The sequence below is a fragment of the Sebastes fasciatus genome, chromosome 7 (genome assembly GCF_043250625.1).
Source record: "Sebastes fasciatus isolate fSebFas1 chromosome 7, fSebFas1.pri, whole genome shotgun sequence".
Lineage (NCBI taxonomy): Eukaryota > Metazoa > Chordata > Actinopteri > Perciformes > Sebastidae > Sebastes > Sebastes fasciatus.
In genome coordinates this window covers 23,358,954-23,379,639 of record NC_133801.1, presented here as the reverse complement: position 1 = coordinate 23,379,639, position 20,686 = coordinate 23,358,954, and the positions used below count along the sequence as shown (strand labels likewise).

At 39.1% G+C, this 20,686-nt stretch overlaps 1 protein-coding gene across 1 annotated transcript; it reads left to right on the top strand.

Moving 5' to 3' along the window:
• The first annotated feature begins 12,603 nt into the window (after positions 1–12,603).
• zpld1b (zona pellucida-like domain containing 1b) lies at positions 12,604–18,829 on the top strand. Its single transcript, XM_074640658.1, has 10 exons — positions 12,604–12,892; positions 14,699–14,919; positions 15,038–15,219; positions 15,540–15,612; positions 16,394–16,491; positions 16,819–16,899; positions 17,121–17,292; positions 17,364–17,469; positions 18,180–18,209; positions 18,466–18,829. The coding sequence occupies exons 1-10, from the start codon at positions 12,754–12,756 to the stop codon at positions 18,636–18,638; spliced, it is 1,275 nt and encodes a 424-aa protein (XP_074496759.1). The 5' UTR covers positions 12,604–12,753; the 3' UTR covers positions 18,639–18,829.
• The last annotated feature ends 1,857 nt before the right edge of the window (positions 18,830–20,686 follow it).

Sequence of the window (20,686 nt, the reverse complement as noted above, 5' to 3'; positions counted from 1 at the left end):
TATTATTATTATTATTATTATTATTATTATTACTATTATTATTATTATTATTACTATTATTATTATTATTATTATTATTATTATTATTACATCTCAAATCTGACGTGAAACCGCTGTAATAACACTGTAATTTTCTTTCCAACATGTAAACAGTCCCAAAAAAAGTAATTCTAAATGATGACACATTTTCATCATTTTTTTTCACTTTGAACTGCATTTATTATGTTATATTCAGGGTCTAAAATTAAGTTTTTTCCTCACGTGCCACTGTGGCAGGTCACTGAACATTTTTACTAGCCACACATTGTTTTTGTCTGCCACTTCTGAAATCTATGTAGAACGCTTTAGGTTTTTAAACATGTATCACGGTACAGGAGTTATGATTGAGGAGTGGACATAATGCTGAAGTCAGAGCAGGCTGCAATAGGCCCTGATAGTCAGGCACAGTGAAGCAATGACAATTTGAACTGCATTTATTATGTTATATTATTATTATTACATCTCAAATCTGACGTGAAACCGCTGTAATAACACTGTAATTGTCTTTCCAAAATGTAAACAGTTCCAAAAAAAAGTAATTCCAAATGATGACACATTTTCATGATTTTCACCAGACAAGACAAACTGACTGAACTGACAGATCTGACACGTTTACAGCCTTGTTTCCTTATCAAAGCTGCTTATACACTTATGCACTATACTCATTTTTAACAGTCTCTTCTGCACTATATTCACTTCTTTTTTTTTAATAGTCGTGTATCACAGCTGTTACCCTGCACTATATTCAGTTTTAACAGTTTTCTTCATCTCCTTGTATTTTTTATGTCTGGTATATTTGTTTGTACTTTGCACTAACTTTTTTACTGCCTTTTTACCAACATGTTTTGCACTATGGAACTGTGGTGCTGGAAACTTGAATTTCCCTCGGGATCAATAAAGTTACTATCTATCTATCTATCTATCTATCTATCTATCTATCTATCTATCTATCTATCTATCTATATATCTATCTATCTATCTATCTATCTATCTATACATCCTTATAATTTACAGTCTTTAATGCACATGTTGCACCTTTGTCGATACTAATTTATAGTCTTAAATGCACATTTTTTTGTATTATGTACATATCATCTGTCACTTTATGTACATATTATAATGTACATATCTGTTACTGTAGGCAAAATATAAATCCTACTCACTGTACATTCAGTAGACATCTTCATAATGTAAATGCTGTACGTCCGTTTCCATTTAGGCTATATCCAGCCAGTCAGTGGCGGATTAAAGTGGTCAGGGGCCCCTTTATCTATCTATACATCCTTCTCCCAACGCCGTTCCATCTGGAGGTCCAAGCAATACAGCCTTAAAACCAAGATGCTTTTGTACAACAGCAATGTCAAGTCTGTTCTGCTATATGGCTCAGAGAGTTGGCGAGTGATCAAAACTGATATGAGGAGAGTGGAAGTTTTTCACAATGGATGCCTCAGACAAATATGCCAGATCTTTTGGCCAAATAAAATCTCCAACCACCAACTGTACAAGAAAACCGGTAGCCGGAGCATCATCAGAGAAATTACACACAGACGTCTGAGATGGCTAGGCCATGTGCTGAGAATGGAACAGGACCGGATCCCGAGAGTCGCCTTAAGATGGACACCACCAGGCAAAAGAAAACCCGGGAGGCCCAAATCCACCTGGCGCAGAACTGTCATACAGGAGCTGGACAAGATGAACCTGTCATGGGGAGAGGCCCAACATCCTGCCAAGGACAGAATACAATGGAGAGAGCTCATTGAAGCCTTATGTCCCATAGGGGATGAAGAGGAGTGATGTGATGAGGGGCCCATAGGCTACTCTTTGTATGGGCCCCCCACCCTTACTCATCATGCTTTAACGTTACCAGAAAAAAAGTAATTTAGTGGCATGTGTAAAAGCATGCTAGGAATATTACATGGCTCACACATACACACTCGGGGAGCGCTGGCATATACACACACACACACACACACACACACACACACACACACACACACACACACACACACACACATTGAGACAGCCTTTAATCTAAACCTTGAAATATCTAGTCAATTTAGAGATTTTCATTAGTAGATCTTAGGTTATGGTGTTCTTTCAGCTGTTACTTATGGGCCAGTATGGGGTAATGTTTTTGTTTTTTTCTCTGAATACATTTAAATAATTAAAAGTAATTTGGCCAATCTGGGGCCCCTGGGCTGGAAGCCTGATAGTACTTCAGACTGAGTTGAAAACTGTTTATAAGGTATTTTATATGTTCATGGGTTTGTTTGCTTAATGCTTCCTAGTATCATGATATTCAAGAGGAAATTCAGAAAGAAAGAAAATCCCCAAAAAGTACCTGTTTGAATCAACTAATCCAAACCTCTCCTGATGAGGCTTCACAGACATGTTTTATTCTACAATGATAAAAAAAAAGTATAAGAATTAAACAAGCAGGTATTTAGTTTTTACTTAACTAAACATGTCTGGGAGTGTATTGACACTTCTTATGGATAATGAGTCTGTAAGATATAGGCTACGTTCCAAATCACATACTTTTTACTTTTAGTACATACTGCAGCTGACCTTAAAAAGTACATATTGTTACATGCAGTATTCATACAATTGGGACGGACTACTTTGACATGATATTGCGCCTTGACCTTTGACCCTACTGCTCATATATCCGCCACGTAGAGGATTGTGAGTCAGAATAGCAAGAAAAGCATGCTGGCTTGCATACTGCAAAATGCGACCGGATGTAGTAGGAGATCCTGGTATCTTTGGCATGGACATACTGAATCTTTATACTAAATATTATGGTAATATGGGTATTAGAACGCACAGCTAGTCTTGGTTTTGATGTCAGAGCTCGTTCTGTTCTCCGCATGTTTCTTCTAACTCCTGATCAATGTGGATCAAACCTCTTTGTATTGTATGTCAGGTGCCTCATACATTCTAACGTTGAAAGGAAAATTCACCCTGAGATTTAGTAAAGGTCTAAATAATACCAAATGATAAAGGTATTTTAGTCTGTCAGGACAGAACATTTTGGTCTTTAAGCATAAAGTTAAAACAGTCTAGAAGTACAAAATGAGGCAAGTGTATAGGAAATGAAAGCAAAACAGTGGCATTTAAATCTGTAGGCTAATGAAATTCAGTCAGCATTACATACATACAGTATGTAATGCTGACTGAATGTCTAAAAAAACTTTCTTTTACATCAGAGTCATTCATCATTTATTTCAGCAAGTTATGATAAACTCAGTAACGTCAAACATTTAAAGGGACAATTTGTAACTTTCAGAAATGCTTGTTAACAGCGACACCTGTGGCCTTGAAATCAACGAAAGTCAGCATCGGGCTTGTGCTTGCTCGCTCTAAATAGACATGGACGAGCATCGCTCAAAACAGAGAGGCGACACACGTCAGCTAAAAGCACAATATCACTCTATATTTCAGCTGCTTGGCAGTAATGTTAGCTGACCAGACGAAAGTCTCTCCATGAATCACTGCTGATCGTAGTGTTGGCTTTTTCTGCCTCAGCGCAGGCTCAGGCAGCGGGGCTACTCAACGAGGTACGTTATCGCCTCCCGACCGCAGCCGGCAGCCACAGGGAGACACCGGCACCCGGTCGGTAACGAGACGACAACGTAACACGTGGAGGAGCTCCGTCACTTCACAAGACACGGGAAACCTCTGTTGGTCTGGAGGAGCTGCAGCATTTATTTCTGCACAAACGTCCCCTGTACGTTCACTAGATAGTCTCAGAGCTAAACTAACTCTTCTGCAGTGTGGAGTGAGCGCGCGTTCACGTCTAGTAGAGGTGGAGCGAGTACGCGAGTACGCGAGAACGCGCACTGTGTCGGTAAGCAGGCAGTGGAGACGAGGCTCCGGCCACACGCGAGCGAGCATATGCGAACGCGCATGTGTAGCGACCCGCTACATTTATACGCTTAAAAAGTTACAAACAGTCCCTTTAAAATGCAAATACAACTTCTGTTGGCACTAACTTAAAAGTTGCAATACTCTTTTACAAGTATATAGTTCATTCAAAATTATTCAAAAGCATGAAAATGTACTTAAAGTACCAAAATACTCATTATGTAGAATGGCCCATTTCAGAATCAATGGATTATAATTATTGATGCATTAATGTGTAATAATCACTTTAATGTTGCAGCTGGTAAAGGTGGGGCTATCATAATATAGAAGTTGATTATATTTTGTATTAATAATTTGGATCAGCAAAGTAACTCAGGCGGTCAGCTGTTCTGCAGTGTGACACAGTGAGCACAGGGGGGCAGCACAATGCCACCATTATCTCCAAACAGAAAGTCTGTCATTACTGCTCATTATGGATTCTTTATCAGACCAAATTATCAAACTTCATGTTTAAATGAAACTGACTCTTATGTTCAGAATTGCTGCTCATACAGTGTACGGCAAATAATCCAGTCGAACATTAAGAAATGAAAAACCGTCCAGTTCTTATTTTGATTTTTCACACTAACTATATTTTTCTGCTTTAATATTAATTTTAACCAAATTTTACAGCCTATCAACTAACTTATTCAGTGTATTTTCAAACACTATATTATTTTATTAGGAAAATATATCAGCCTGATTCTTTAGCCTAATAAAAGGTGTTTTATTACAATATAAACAGAGACATCTGCATTATTCTGTATCATATCTTGAATTTACAGTCCACATGCTTGAGGACACTTCTGGGAAATGTACACTTTTTTTGCACATTATATGATGCAGGTAATTATATAGTTTTAAAACAAACATTAGAAATACAGATACTATTATTAACACATAAATGTCTTATTGATATCTCTAAGGAATATAATCAGTATTGATAACTGTATTATTGCTACGAAAGTCTGCAATGGCACTAGCTTGACAAATTCTATGATGCAGTTCCTGCCTGTGACCACTGGAGGACATTCAAACTTGTGATTATAAATACACAAGTCAAGTTAGCAACAGGACATTTTTATTTACCAGTTGTTTGACCTGAATCATTTTTTAAGCATTACGCTGAATTCACACCAGGCAGCAGCACGACAATTCCATTTTTCTGCGGCCGGGAGGCGTATTCATGTGTTTCAGGTTCGGAGGGAATTCTTTGTAACATAGGAGGTCAACATGTCACAGGATCTGTTTACTGAATAGCTGCGGGTATTTTCTGGCTGCACTTCGCCGCTAAATGTTAAACCATTCCCAACTTTTAGTTTTGCCGCACTTCGCTGTAGAATCAAACGGCTGCTGCTCGCTGAGCTCGGGAGCGGCCTTCGCAGCTTTTCATAAATATCGCATGGTGGTTTGTCGCAGGCCGCACTTTGCTGCTGCTCTGGTGTGAATTCGGCGTTATCAGTTCCTGAGTCTACCTCTATGTTGATGCTAGGAGATGTTGATCTGTTGATTTAAAATCACGAGTGCCCTCTAGTGGTCACTGTGAAGAGCGGCAATATTAAATGCGTCAAGTTAGCATCAATGCAGCCATGTCGGCGCAGGAAAACGAAGTGGGGTGCTGGGAGAGCTGCAGCACTTTTTTTCTGTAGCCATATTGTTAAACTACAATGGAACTTTAGAAAATATATATCATTAGAACATATTTTATACTGCCTCCACGGAGACTGTCTCCTCATCTCCTGTATGAAATGGCTGTATGCTGCATTATTATTAACTATAGTAACCTGGTTATGGGTCATCCATACACCGCATTCCCTCTTCCTGTCCTCGTAGTTCTCATGCATTAGCTCCGTGTTGTTGACTGTGTTGTTGTGGCTGCTTCGACAAACCGATTGAATTCAAGTTAGCTTTTCTAAAATCAGGATTCAGCTTTCTGAATCTGCTCTTTTGATTTACAGAATATGGTTTTAAGGGGCAAACATTGCCGGAAGACGGCTGGGATTATGTAGGCTATATAATAAAATAATTATTATAGCAAGTTTTGTCTTTAAGTTTTTTGGGCATTATCTATAGCAATTAATAATGGTCCAAAATGATGTAAAATTGCATAGTTTTGAGTCAAATACTTTCAAATTCCCTGGGGAACACCTAAACCCTCTAAAAACCCAGGGGGAAACCTGAAAATGAGTGTAAAATGTTGTTAATAACTAGCCTTTTAAATATAGATGGTCCTCGTCACTCAAATTATAGCAAAAAACATGAATGTCATGCAGCATTTATATGGCGTTATTATATAGGCTAGACTGACTTTCTCTCAGCACCCCCAACAGGCGTCCATAGCCTACATGAAATGTGTGAAAATATAGAAAATAGTTACAGTTTCCACTGACTGACACCCTTGACAAGGGCACGTTAAAGAAAAGCAGTGCTGCTCTGTTGTTCTGTTAATACAGGGTGGGGTTTCATACATACACAATAAGTCGGCCTGTTGTTTTCCCTTCTCACTCTGTGAATTTTTACAGGTTTCCAGCCCACCAAAAGATGCAGACAGAGACTTCAAGAAGAAATCTTCTCACTTTAAAATGAAATAGGTTTATTTATTTTCAATTTCAGAAGAAATCATCCAGAGAAACAAACCCTGCTCTTTTAATAATCTGCATCTAATAATCTGTAGGCCTACTACAAATATCATCTGTGGCAACACATAAACAATCTTTTTAGTATTGTAAAATTGAGGTTTCTGGCTTTTGGAAACATTACTCACTGAGGATCAAATCACAGCACGGCCTTTGATGAGGGCTTCACTTTCCTGCCAGTGTTAAAACTGGAGCGTCAGATTACAGCTGGCACTCTCACGGGTTTTGTGATGCTGCCCAGATTGTGTGATTTAAATGTCTGTTTGTTGAGTCGGGATGTTTCAGGTCGATCAGATAGAGTCGGCTCTATCAGGCAGATCTAAGTGTGGCGGTTGGTCCTGAGCCATTAAAAGTCTCTGAGCGCAACGACCTGCGGGAGACAGCCACAAAGCTCAGGAGGGTTGCACAGAGGTGTGTGTGATAAAGAAAGTTTTCCTGCAAACATGACAACTGAGAGATGAGGTCGAAAATGAGGTGAAATAAGGGAGCTTCTCGTGGATCTTGCTATGATTTAAATGCCAAACGTATGATAAAAAATCAACATGACACACAAGAATTGTTTTGGGTGTGTGCACGTGTTTTTTACAGACCCACAAGCGTACGATTTCACCTAAGCCTATATCTTAAAGAAAGTCAGGTGACTGAAACACAAGCACAGGCTAAACAGTGGCTAAATAGGTCATTTGCTGGGTGGGATTTGTAAAATAAGCAGGACGGTAATGAGTTCACCGTATGTATTCATTTCATGTGCATGTGGCCATCTGATCCTGTTTGTTTTGAATGGCACGTTCACTGAATGGCACGTCTGCTTGTAAGCATTTCATATTTTATTTCAGCTCTACCTCATCAGAGGGAAGCAGTGAATAGCAAACACCTGCAGCCAGATGTGTTTCTCAGGGCTGTTAAGTGTTTGTATGGCTTCAGTTCCGGATCTGAGTCTGACACGTGAGGCCACAGGATGAGTCTAAACCGAGTGAGGTATATCACGGGTGGGAAGGGAACAACAATCCAAGCATATAATAGGCTATTCTTATGTGCTCATACCAAAACATACTTTGTTTTTCCTGAAATCATCACTATTATATTGTTTTTTCTTATTAAATGTACACAAAAAGACAAGTCATAGACAGATTGCACAGGGTCGGATCAACCCACAGGGAAGCCCCGGGGCAGAAATGAGCTGTGAGCTCCCCACACCCACACATATTCCCCAAACCTATTTTGCCCAGAGCCCCAAAACCAACCAGTATTTCTGAATAATAAGCATTTTTCACAGCAGACATCTTGACATTTTGACACTGTCTATGTTACCGTTCTATTCATGTGTCCAAGTAATCCATAACAGATTATTTTCCCTCCAAATTTGGTGCAAAATTGAAACAAATTTCCAGAAAAATGCAGAGTGATGTGCGATTGCATCCACTGCTGTTAAGTGTCAATGTGTCCTCATACAACAGTTCGTATGATATCTTACGAAAGGTTATTCCTCATTTTTCATTTTCCAACGACACGTGATGCACGTGTCAATTTCCGATTCCAGTCTTTTCAAAACAAACTTACGTTTAGGCAACAAAACTAGTTAGAGCAAGATTGTGGTTTGGGTTTAAATAACACGGAAGTGGAGTAACTTGAGTTTGGAAGTTACGTGAAAAATAAACCAATGTTGATTTCTGGTTCCATACACCTGGCTCGTTCTCATTCAAAGGGCGTCAAATACCAAAGCTTTATCACGGCCGATGGCGTTCGGTACCGCTGTACAAGGCACCCTTCAGCGCTGGTATGACACGCATCGGGCGTTCCATTAACTATGATCTGCGGAAACAGTAAACGCACAGGAACAGTGTGCTGGGACTGTGGTGACGTGGTTTAAGGAATGAAAAGACACACCGGGCGGGTGGGAGGGGAGATGGATGGGTCCAACAAACACAGGGCTTTCATCCAGGAGACCACTGTTTTAAGCCCAACCATATAGTTCTTTCCTAAACCTAACTATAGTGGTTTTGTTGCCTAATCCTAAAGTGACGCCAAAGGGTGTGGTAAAGTGGGGGTATGTGACGATTTGGGATGAGAACGTGTTGGAACACCGGCCTCCTCGGCGAAAGTCTGGTGCCTATTGACCCACCGATCCACCCCGACCTCCTCTCTATCACTCTTTACTTCCTGGTTCACAATTACGTGGATTACATACTAATTTATTATATGGGATATATACGAATTACAGTGCATTACTTTTCGTAGGTATAGCTACGAACGGTGCATGAGAACAGCCTGTACTTGGATAAGAGACAACGCAACAAGATGACGTAATTAAAAGAGGGCCAGTCGTACCTCAAACAATGGAAAACAATGTGGAAAACATGAAGGTAATATGAAATTTATATATATTTAATTTATTAATTTGAGGATACAGTCATTGTTCGCCTATTCAGTGGAAGCTTGAGTGACGTTTAAGTCTCATGCTTCGTGTGCTTCATGATTAATTTATTTCCGCTTTCCATTGTCTCTCCACTCAGGTTGTGCAAATTGAAAAGGCACATAAAAACAGGTGGATGAAAACGCCAGCATGCACAATACAGGCACCCTGAAACTGAGGCAGCTAAATGGAATTCAGCCATCTTTATGATTCACACCTGCATTCTTCCGACTGTAACATGTCTAAATGTCCTTTCCTAACCTGAACCAAGCATTGTAGTTGCATCACCTTCACCATTCCACCAAGGACTCTATCGCCATGCCAGCAGTTCTGTGAGGCTGTAATATTCATTGTGAAGTAAACCAAACTGTTAGATCACAAGTGCTGAACCAACCCGGTCTCACGAGAAGGCGTATAAATAGCACGACATTACACGGACATTCCGCATGTCACAAGGACGCATTTTTGGCTTTTATGTCATTTGCACGCCACATTTCGCATGTCATTTTTACACCATGCAACAAAACCACAGCAACGTCCGCAGTTAGGTTGAGGCAACAAAACTACTCGCTTAAGTTTAGGCAACAAAACCACTTAGTTAGGTTAAAATAAGAGCGTAAACTCAGTAAAATACATATGGAAACAACGTAACATAAGTACGGAAAAGTCAAGTGACAAACATCACTGAAAAACGTAACTTACAAAACAAAACACCGGTCTCGAACACCAGTCTCCTGGTTAAAAGTTCTGTGTTTGTTGGACCCATCCACCTCCCCTCACACCCGCCTGGTGTGTGTCTTTTCATTCTTTATCCCGCCTATAAGCAGTCTTTCTCACTTTTTATTCTATGTCACTAGCTTTGAGCGTTGCATATTTACATAAATGTGTTTACATTGTACAGACTACATGGCAGATCTTCAGGTATCAGTAGATTTTGACACAGTCTATAAGACAGGGCATCAAAGACTAACAAGGTGAAAAAGCTGAAGCCACCTAAGGGCCCGTACCATTCCAGTGTTGTGTTTTACAAGTGTGTATTACCTAAAGATTTGTAATTAAACAAATTACCACTCAGTAATTGTCATCCAGACAGCCTGGGGCCCTCGGGGAAGATGCCTACTTTGCCGGGTTGTTAATTCAGCCGCGGTACCGCAGATGTGTCTAATGCTGCATCTGGTTTTCAGAGTACGTAAGAGAATGAAGACAGTGGAGGTAAAGAAACTTTAAAACTTCATCTGCTGAGGAAGATCGTGTGATTGGTGTGTTTCGTCAACATTCAAAGGTGCACAGCAGACAAAACAGGCAGTGAAACTATTTATTCCACGGTATTCTGTCTCATTCTTCTGTTGAAGGAAAGACTTCAAGGCAAAGTAATAAGAAAGAAAGAAAGATAATAAGTTGTTGGTTATATTGTCAATCAAACAGCCGCAAACTAGATTGTTATTGATTGAAACCACCAATCAAATGAGTCAGAAACTGGATTAGTTTTCAGCTATTTCTTCTTGGTACTTTGCATATAATCCTTTCATTCTTTTGTACCATTGCAAATTGAAGTTTCGGCATTTTAAAGGATAAGGCTGGCTCTATTCTATAGTTGTTGTTGTTTTTTATATACTTATCATTAACACATCCAATGAAAAGACCAAAAGCAACAAGGAATTGATCCTTCAGTGAAGCATTGCCTGTGTAGCTAAAGCCTGGTATTTATCTGTTCCACAGAGCCCATTGTTGTCCAAAAACTGCTAAAACACACATAAATAAGCCACACTATTGCACTGGGTGACATTAATGAACATGGGTACTGTAGTTTATTTTGAGTAAATCCAACAAACACCGTCCTGCTGCTGTAAATACAGACTAGAGAAACAAATGTGTGTTAATACGCCACTAAAAATAGTCCCCAACGAAAGCACTATTTACTTCTGTTTGAGTAATATTTGCTGAAAACAATGCCCAGCTGCTTTAGGAAACTATTTCGCCTTTTTTTTTTTTTTTTAAATTAAACTTTATATTTGTGACTTGTTTTTAAAGATTCATGTTTTCAGACAACACATTCTCATCCCAACTCGTCACATACTGACACTTTGTCAAACCCCTTGGCATCACTTTTTGGTCACAGTTAACACATGCTTAACGTTGTGAATCAAACTAAAACATTTGTTTAGGTTTATGCAACAAAATCACGTAGTTAGGTTTAGGAAAAACAACATGGTTGGGTTTAAAACAACTTTGTTTACAGTGAAAATGTGATTGACGTTGTGAACACGGGACACAAACGAACAGCTGATTGACACGTGAAAGTGAAAACTTAACGCATGGGACACCAACAGTAGTCTCCTGGATGAAAATCTAGTGTTTGTTGGACCCATCCACATCTCCTCCTGCCCGCCCTTTATGTCTCTTTTGCTACACCACCACAGCACTTTCTCCGAGTGTTTACATGGTAGTTAATGGAAAGCCCAGTTCGTCTCATACAGGCGCTAAAGGGTGCCTTGTGCGGCGGTATCGAACGATGACGGCCATGACAATGCGTCGGTATTTGACGCCCTGGGAATGAGAACGGGCTGCTTCAGTAAGAACCAATGTGCTTGGACTGAGTGCCACAAATTGGATTGTAAAGTATCTGGTTTTTATCTGATTATCTAAGTATCTGATTTATTGACAGTTAGAAAACTATTGCTCAAGGCTATAACATCACTCCTCATACCGCTTTGCATAGATCACTTTAAAGGTCAAGAAGTCTGCAGAAGAGGAAGAACTTCTTTCTTCTGATACCAGCTCAACATATTAATATAACTCTTGTTTTGTTAGATGGATTGCAGTAAAATAAAAGGTTGAGTGGGTTATCTCAGGGCAGAGTAACAAACTATAAAACACACTCGAGGTTCCACTTTTACCTTCTGCAGCGCTGAACACACCAATGAATGCCTTCACTCTAAGTGATGCCTTGTGCATCACAATTACCCACACACAGCCCCGCATCAGACCGTGAGTTGACTTTTATGTTCATGTGAATGTGGGCCACAGCAGCAGCCGATGACAGCTTAATTCGAGGGCTGGGCCCCCCCTGCTGAGGCCCACCGTTTGTGTGAGCTGACAGACGGAGATCAGACCGAAGAGAGACGAGTGGGAACCCTCCGAGTACGCTCAGGTTTCTGGGCGCCGTGAAAAGATTTGTCCAGGCCATTCAGATCTGACGGAGTTTCCCATGTTCGGCACTGCAGCGGGGTTTTTTGTCAAAGTGTTCGGATAATGAGTCCCTCTATCTTTCTCATCTGTGCACACACAACAGATACAAGCGAGGCTGATGTTGTGTTTAGTTTAGGTCCCCGTTGCCACCAAAAACTACACGCCTCAGTGTTGAACTTTTCTCTCGTCACATACCAGAAGAAGAGGGGGTCCATCCAATTACTTTGGAAAAGGCAGGAAACAGGTAAACAGGTGTAGAAAAAAGAGAAGTGGGGATGAAATGAGCTGGAAAGAGGGGTGACCTCAGTTTAAAAGGGGTTGGGTAATAGAGGTTTTGAGCCAACATGAGCGGCTGAGGTAAAAGGGGGCAGAGGGAGCAGGATAAGAAGGATTAAGGGACCTGGGGAAAGACGGTTGTACTACTTTGATAGAGGTCAGAGCGTGCAGCAGTCGAGGAAACAGGCGAGGCTTTGCGGGGACATTGTTTTTGAACATCTAATTTTGAGATAAGTGCTGTTTTCTTTACACTTACCTGAGGAATGTGGTTAATGCAATGTTGACCTTCTGAAGATGACAGTGGGCAAACCTCTCTCAGGTGCGGAAATGACACGAATGTGCCTCGTCTTCCTGCTGATGAGTAACGCCGCTTCGGTATCCACGCAGTTTAATGGGTACAACTGTGACGCCAGCTACCACAGCAGGTTTCCTGGTGAGAATACTAACACGTAATAGGTTTTCTCTTTACAATCCAGACACGCTTCTGCCCACAGGGGTGGAACACAGGTACAACTTTAATGCAAGGTTTATAACACGCCGTGATGTAGTTGTAGGTAAATATGAGGACATTTTCAAAGTGTTTGTTAATATACTTGTCATCAATTATAACTCCTCCTAAGAAGCGTCTATAACTGGTGTATAAACAATTAATAAATACTTAATAATACAGTATAACATGTGATATGATTACACACATGAACAGAGCTTTCAGTGTGATTTAAATTATTTATTAACTGTATAATGTACAAAATGTTTATGAATGCATTTATAACTTATGAAGACAACTTATTATATGATTACAATTATGTTATATTACATCATCATGCATTAATTAACTGGTGATACCAGAGTTTTAAAGGAAGAGTTGTAATTTTTGATAACTATGTAAATAAATAGAAAAATGTTCTTATATCTGTTTACAATTACATTATAATGTGTTTTAAACCATTTATTAATGGGGTCTATATTGATAATAAATGCCAAATTGGACAGTTAAAACTGGGAAAAGTTAAAAATTGGAAGTGCAATTTACTCACGTACGTTTCTTAAGTAGCCTACAATTTTAATGGTACTTCTTGTACTTCATTCTTGTTTGGCAGCTTTATATGCTGTAAATAGTGTAAATTAGCTCCACTTGAAGTAGCTACAGCATTAAAATCATACTTATCAATAAGGGGGAAATTCTGTACGAGTACATTACTTTTGATACTTAAAGTATATTTTTCTGATAAAGTAAAATTGTTTTACTATTGAGGACACTGAGATCATGTCCTCCTACACAGTTTCATAGAAGTAATTGAACAGCTACCTTTAAAGCTAGAATGTAAACAAATTGAACTAAATTAAATATTTTAGAGACTTTATTTTGTGCACCTAAAATCCTTCCTACCACCCTAAAGCGGATAGACAAATAACATAAACACTTCATGGATAAGAACAAACTTTGAAGCAACTATATCACCCGCTATAAAATAGGTTGAAAACTTTCTTATGGATGTTTCTGTAATTTGGGTGATTTGAGCTTCATTAGTTGTCTCATATTGATTTGAAAATTCACATTGTGCTGATTGTCAAACCTCTTTTATAGCTGGTGAATACAGGTAAGTGGATTTCAGCCTTACTTGTCTCACATTGGTTGTAATTAAGTTACTACGGATTTAAAGATTTGTTTTCCCCACAGTATCCAAGTAACAGGTTCTGCTGGGTTTCAATCCCACCATCTAATCAGGGACTATTTTCCTTCTGAGATGTCAGATTAATGCTTGTAGGATAGTGAGGCAGCAGTGCTCTCGGCTGCTGTGCCTTATTCGACTGTTATCAGGCCATTAAATAGGTGTTATCGGTTGCTATAAGCACCATAGATGTGGAACAGTAGGGGCCTACTACAATGTAAAAGTGAAAAATGTAACGCGTTCTAATGTTTAGGCAACAAACTACAACTTCTTTAGGGGAAAAACATTGTTTTGGCTTAAAATAACTAAGTTGCAAAAGTGAAAGTGAAACTTAACGCTTGTGAACACAAACCCTGTTTTGTGTTCCTCCATCAACCCCTAACCTCCACCCCATAGGAGTTTCACGCTGTCTATACTACAGCACCTAATTTAATAACATGTGATAGCTGTTTAGGACTCATAAATGTATCTGCAAACAAGTGACAACCATTAGGGAAGCAGTGCTCGCAAATTGCTTTTGTGAAACGTTCTTTTAAGCGTTAACACTTCTTCCTCTGTCCCTCCAGGTGAGCGGGACATCAGTGTGTACTGCGGAGTTCAGACCATCACCTTGAAGATCAACTTCTGCCCCGTGCTCTTCTCCGGCTACACCGACGCAGATTTGGCCCTGAACGGTCACCACAGCGACTCCCAATGCCGCGGCTTCGTCAACAACAATACCTTCCCCACAGCGGTCCTGTTCAGCATCAGCCTCAGCACTCTGGAGGCCTGCGGTAACAGCCTGGTGGTAAAGAACACACCAACACGAGCACATGGTGTTAATATAATCAATAAGCAGCTTCATCGTGTTGTTTATTGACTCGAGAGAAAGCAAAGTGACGTGACTGAGATGTTTCTCTCTGCAGGTCAGCACAGCCTACGGGGCCAATGCCTATGGGAACATGTCTCTGGTACAAATTGGGAATGTCTCAGGCTATATCGACACCCCTGACCCGCCAGCTATAATCAGCTACCTGCCCGGTTTGTTGTATAAATTCAGCTGCAGCTACCCACTGGAGTACCTGGTCAATAACTCCCAGCTGGCATCGTAAGTTGCTGCCAAACAAAATCATGTCCAAAAGACAGCTTGACTTTCAGAAGTTACTCAGTGGATTTTGCATTAAGATTTATTCATTTAATTAGGAATTAATTAAGATTTGTTTATTGTTCTCCTAAACTGTGGTGACAATTAAGCGTCTGGTTTAAAAGCTTGAGTGGGTTTGTGTCTTATGGTATTCTGAGAACCATTCATTTTAGAATATGCATATTTTCCTTAATGACTTTAATGCTAATTCACATGCATATACATTCCTCTAAATGTTCAGCCGCATAAAGCAATTGAAATAAATGTGTTGAATGTATTCACAGCTCCTCTGCTGCCGTAGCAGTCAAGGACAGCAACGGCACATTTGTGAGCACGTTGAGTATGATCCTGTACAACGTGAGTACATAGCTTTGTCCAGCCTATAATATGCAATCATTTCCATTGCAATACATTCACTTTGAAGCTTTGGATTAGGAGGGATATCTTTTTAATGTTCATAATCTTTGAATCAAGTTAGTGGTGAATCTGTTGTATGTAACAGTTAGCCAGTTAGGAGGCTAACTGAAATATCACCAGGTTTATCCTTACATATTTAATTTACTGTCAACATATCCCATGAAAAGATCAGAACCAACAATGAATTTAATGTTTTTTTCATTACAATGAACCTGGGCACTGTGGTTTATTTTGAGTCAATCCTGGCTGCTGCAAATTCTCACTAGAGCACCAAATGTTTATTAATCCGCCACTGAAAATAGTCCCCAACAAATGCAGCATCTATTCCTGTTTGAATGACACTTGCTATAGTGCCCAGCTGTTTTAGGGAATTAATAAACCTTTTTAAAAAATGTAAGTATGTTTTAGTGATGTGTTTTTAAAGAGTTACATTTCAATAGGAACAAACGGGCCTGAGAGCCACAAACAAGCAGAAAGTAGTAAGAGACGGTCTAAAACATTGTTGGTTTTCGTCTTTTCAGGGAATTTATTGCCAATAACCCAAATATAGAATATCGCCAGCCTTATAATTTAAAAACTCATTATTTCAGGACTATTTTTTAATTGATAAATTACTATTTCAGGATTATTTCATTTAAATTAAATATTTCTATGTCATCTTTTGAGTGGAAAAAAATAACCTTTTTCTTTTTCTCTTGACTTTGACTTTTTTCCTGTACAGGATTCAACATACAATCAACCTCTCTCTATTCCAATGGCTGGACTGGCTCTGAAAACCAGAGTATTTGCTGCTGTAAAAGCCACAAACTTAGACAAACGGTAAGAGATAACCGATTATTCATTATTGAATATTGATTTTCTCCTAAGAAGTCTTAAATATTGCTCATATAGCAGACTTTTTCCCATTACAAGAACACCTTCAGTGAAGCAAAGGTGATATTTTGGTCAATCACAGCATCTTTCCCACCGTCATTTTTACAGATTTAGTCCTTTTTTTTCTATGGTTTGCCAACATTCATTATGCCATTATGTTATTATTCTACATGAAGGCGCCAGTCTGCTGCAGAGAAAGCCCTGATCTGTGTTTTCCCATGTGCAGTTAGATCTCTATCCTCCATCCCGTCTCACAGTTTTGTCCCTCTGCAGGTGGAACATCTTGATGGACTACTGTTACACAACCCCCTCAGGGAATCCTAATGATGAACTCCGCTATGACCTTTTCTTTGGGTAATCTTTTTTTTTTTCCTCATCAAGATGATGACTTGATAAAACACAAAAGGGAGTCATTACCCATTCAGGCTGTCCAAAGGGCTTATCCCTTATGAATGCTACTTCTTTTTTTTTCCTCTCAAAGAGTGCTTAAGCATAAATCTAGACGTCAAATCTGTCATTTTCTGTGTGTGCATGTACATATGTGTGTATCTGTGTGTTCCTCTCTTTTGACTCAGCTGCAACAAAGACCCACAGACGACAGTTTTCGAGAATGGGAAGAGTCAGATGGGACGTTTTTCCTTTGAGGTTTTCCGTTTTGTTAAACACAGACACCAGAAGATGTCGATTGTGTTTCTGCACTGCGTCACCAAGCTTTGCCGGGCAGACGACTGCATCATGCTCATGCCGGTAAGTGTAAAAAATCATGTTTGTGTCTCCTGACCTCAATGAGGACTGAGATCTGATGATGTGATTTGCAGATTTGTGGGCGACGGCGCAGGCGGAGTGAAGAGCAGAGCCTTGATTCTCTTCCAGCAGCATCTGGGAACGCCGTCATCACCGCTGGACCAATCATCACCAGGAGTGGTATGACCAATAAACCGACTCTTAAAGGAATAGTTAGACATTTTGGGAAGTAAGTGTATTCGTTTTCTTGTTGAGCGTTAGATAAGATTGATACCAGTCACCATTAAATATGAAGCTACCGCCAGCAGCCAATTAAGTTAGCTTAGTATAACTCACTAAAACGTGACTAATTTACTTGTTATATCTTGTTTGTTTAATTTTTACAAAACAAAACAAAACAAAATGCGAAGAATAAAAGCTATAGAGGGGCTGGTAGGTGGATTTTTAGAAAGATTGGAAACGGGGAAACCGCTAGCCTGGTTGGTCTCTCACATAATCTTCTGTGCAAACACAACTTGTCCTTTTTACACTTTGGTTTCTGTACAAATTAAAGAAACCTGATATAACATGTTAATTTGTGAGCTTTAGAGGTGATAGTAGACATATTGTGTTACCTCTGGACAGAGCCAGGCTAACTGTTTCCCTTGTTTCCAGTCTTTATGCTGAGCTAAGCGAACTGTCTCCGAGTTACAACTTCATATTTAACAGACAAATATGAGAGTGGTATCAATCTTCTTGTCTAGCTCTCAGCAAAAAAGCAAAGCATATTTCCCAAAATGTTGAACTATTCCTTTAAATTTAGATAAATGCCGTAGATCAATATATCCACAAAAGATTGAATAATCTGTAAAAATGATTCTAATAAACACTTTTTAAAATTTGTTTTTCAGATGAAACTCCTGTCAACAACTCCCAACTTGGTAAGCTCCCTTATGCAATGTTACAAAACAGAAAAAGGTTTAAAACCTCACCCATGACTACGTCCTGGGATACAGATAGGCTAACTGTTAGCAGATAGGCCTACACATGGAAATTGATGATTTAAGGCAACAACAAAAAAAGTTCCACTTGTCTTTCTGAAAGTAAAAGAAACAAACTTGGATCATGTTAAGCCCTCGTCAAAGAACGCGTCTATTTCAAGTTTCTGCTTTTCCTCACCTTTCTTACCTCCCCCAGCATCTGGTGACCCCTCCCAGCCCATGAACCCAGTGACCAGTGCTCTGGTTTCAGGCGTGGTCATCCTGGGTGGGGTCAGTGTGGGCTTCGTCCTGCTGTCGCTGCGCCTCCTGCAAAAGTCCCGCCTCCCAACAACCACATCCTCAGGTGTTTGGAACCCCACCTTTAAATGAACAAACATCTGTATATAATGACATCTGGGTAATGACACTGTGTGCAGAATGTGTACACATGTTGGGTATACACAAACTGTGTACATGTGCGCTTCCCTTTGTACACACATTATTAAATGTGTATATTTTATTGTTGTAGGTGTTGTGTATTTATTGCCTTCAGTACCTCATTATTCTTGTTATTCATTGTCGTGTTGTGTTTACAAAAGCTTTACACTCATAACTACGATGCAAATGGAAAAACGTTAATCTTTAGAAGTTGTAATAAAAGATTGCATCAGAAATATTCCCTTTCTTTCTTTGATGTGAGCCAAATAGTCGGTCTTCAAAGACAAAGTTTATGAAGTGGGTTAATAAAAAATAAAGATTAGCGTGAAACCAACATTTAAACCATTATCACAAAAAAGTTCATTGTTATATGTTTTTTTAATTATTGTTTTTACAGTCACATTTTATAGCATGTATAGTATTACAACCCCCTACAATGTTAAAAACCAACACATAAGCATCGTGCAGTGTTTTGAAATCAAGAAAGTAGATTTATTATTGAATGTTTGAATTCAGTTTCAAGCTTTCTGTTGCATTATCAAGTTTAAAAAATATGTTTGGGATGTAGAATGTGCATACTTTATACAGGAATATTTCAACATATTAGGAAATACGCCTCACTTTCTTGCAGAGAAAGATGAAAAGATTGATACCACTCTCATGTTTGTCTGTTAGCTAACTATCTCTAATGGTTAGCTTAGCTTAGTTAAGCGTAAAGACGGACTGTTAACCATTGGAGATGGTTAGCTAACTTACAAACATGAGAGTAGTATCAGTCTCCTCATCTAACTCTCAGCAAGAAAGCAAATGAGAATATTTCCGATGTTGATCTATTCCTTTAAATAACTATCAAGATCTATATCAGTTGAAAAAAACAATCTCAGCATCCGTACTGGAATAAATATGGGATGATTAATGTAACAGGTTGCTTTATATACACTAATGCACAAATTTCTTTAACGTATTAACACAACTTGCGATATTCAAGTTGTAGTGGGCTCAGTTTTGAAGCTACAGTGAAGATACTGTTATCATATGAAACTAGAGGAGTCCATTGGTACCAACCATGTCATACTAGCTTGTCGCGAAGGAGGGTAAATAACGCTCCAAACTTACGCTAAATTTTGACGAGGAAAAACTGTCATGGCCATTTTCAAACTGGTCTCTTGACCTCTGACCTCAAGATATGTGAATGAAAATGGGTTCTATGGGTACCCACGAGTCTCCCCTTTACAGACATGCCCACTTTATGATAATCACATGCAGTTTGGGACAAGTCATAGTCAAGTCAGCACACTGACACACTGACAGCTGTTGTTGCCTGTTGGGCTGCAGTTTGCCATGTTATGATTTGAGCATATTTGTTATGCTAAATGCAGTACCTGTGAGGGTTTCTGGACAATAATTGTCATCGTTTTGTGTTGTTAATTGATTTCCAATAATAAATATATACATATTTGCCTACTCCCATGTTGATAAGAGTATTAAATACTTGACAAATTTCCCTTTAAGGTGCATTTTGAACAGATACAAAATGTGTGATTAATCTCAATTAACTAACTGATTAACTGAAAAAACCCAGTGTGTATTTAAACAATAAAAATATATCATTTACAGGTACAAAAAAGATAAAGCTTGGCTCAAAAAAAGTTTTAGTGATACATGGTTTTCACATGGCAACAACAACACTTGATATCAATATAATGTACAATTTTGTATTCATAATTTTATGCACAACCTGGCTTTGGTCAGTCTTTTCAATATCAGTAAACACAACCTACCATCTCCTAATGGCTGGCTGCCCAATGACACTCATTTGTTCTGTGGGTAATAAACAATTCTTTAAACAGGTTTCATGCCATTTCCTCCGTGATTTATATGTCTGCTATCAGTTTACTCATTCCTCTTTAATATTGACACACATCTGTGAAAGTTTTCAAAATGTCATGGCCTCGTTGGTGTCCAATCTCCAGGAAAATGAGCAAAATACTAAACACCTC

Coding starts and splice junctions, on each gene's coding strand:
- zpld1b (XM_074640658.1), top strand. CDS start 12,754: ATGACAGTGGGCAAACCTCTCTCAGGTGCGGAAATGACACGAATGTGC. Junction 16,492..16,818: donor GCCACAAACTTAGACAAACG/GTAAGAGATAAC, acceptor GTCCCTCTGCAG/GTGGAACATCTTGATGGACT. Junction 17,293..17,363: donor ACTGCATCATGCTCATGCCG/GTAAGTGTAAAA, acceptor TGTGATTTGCAG/ATTTGTGGGCGACGGCGCAG.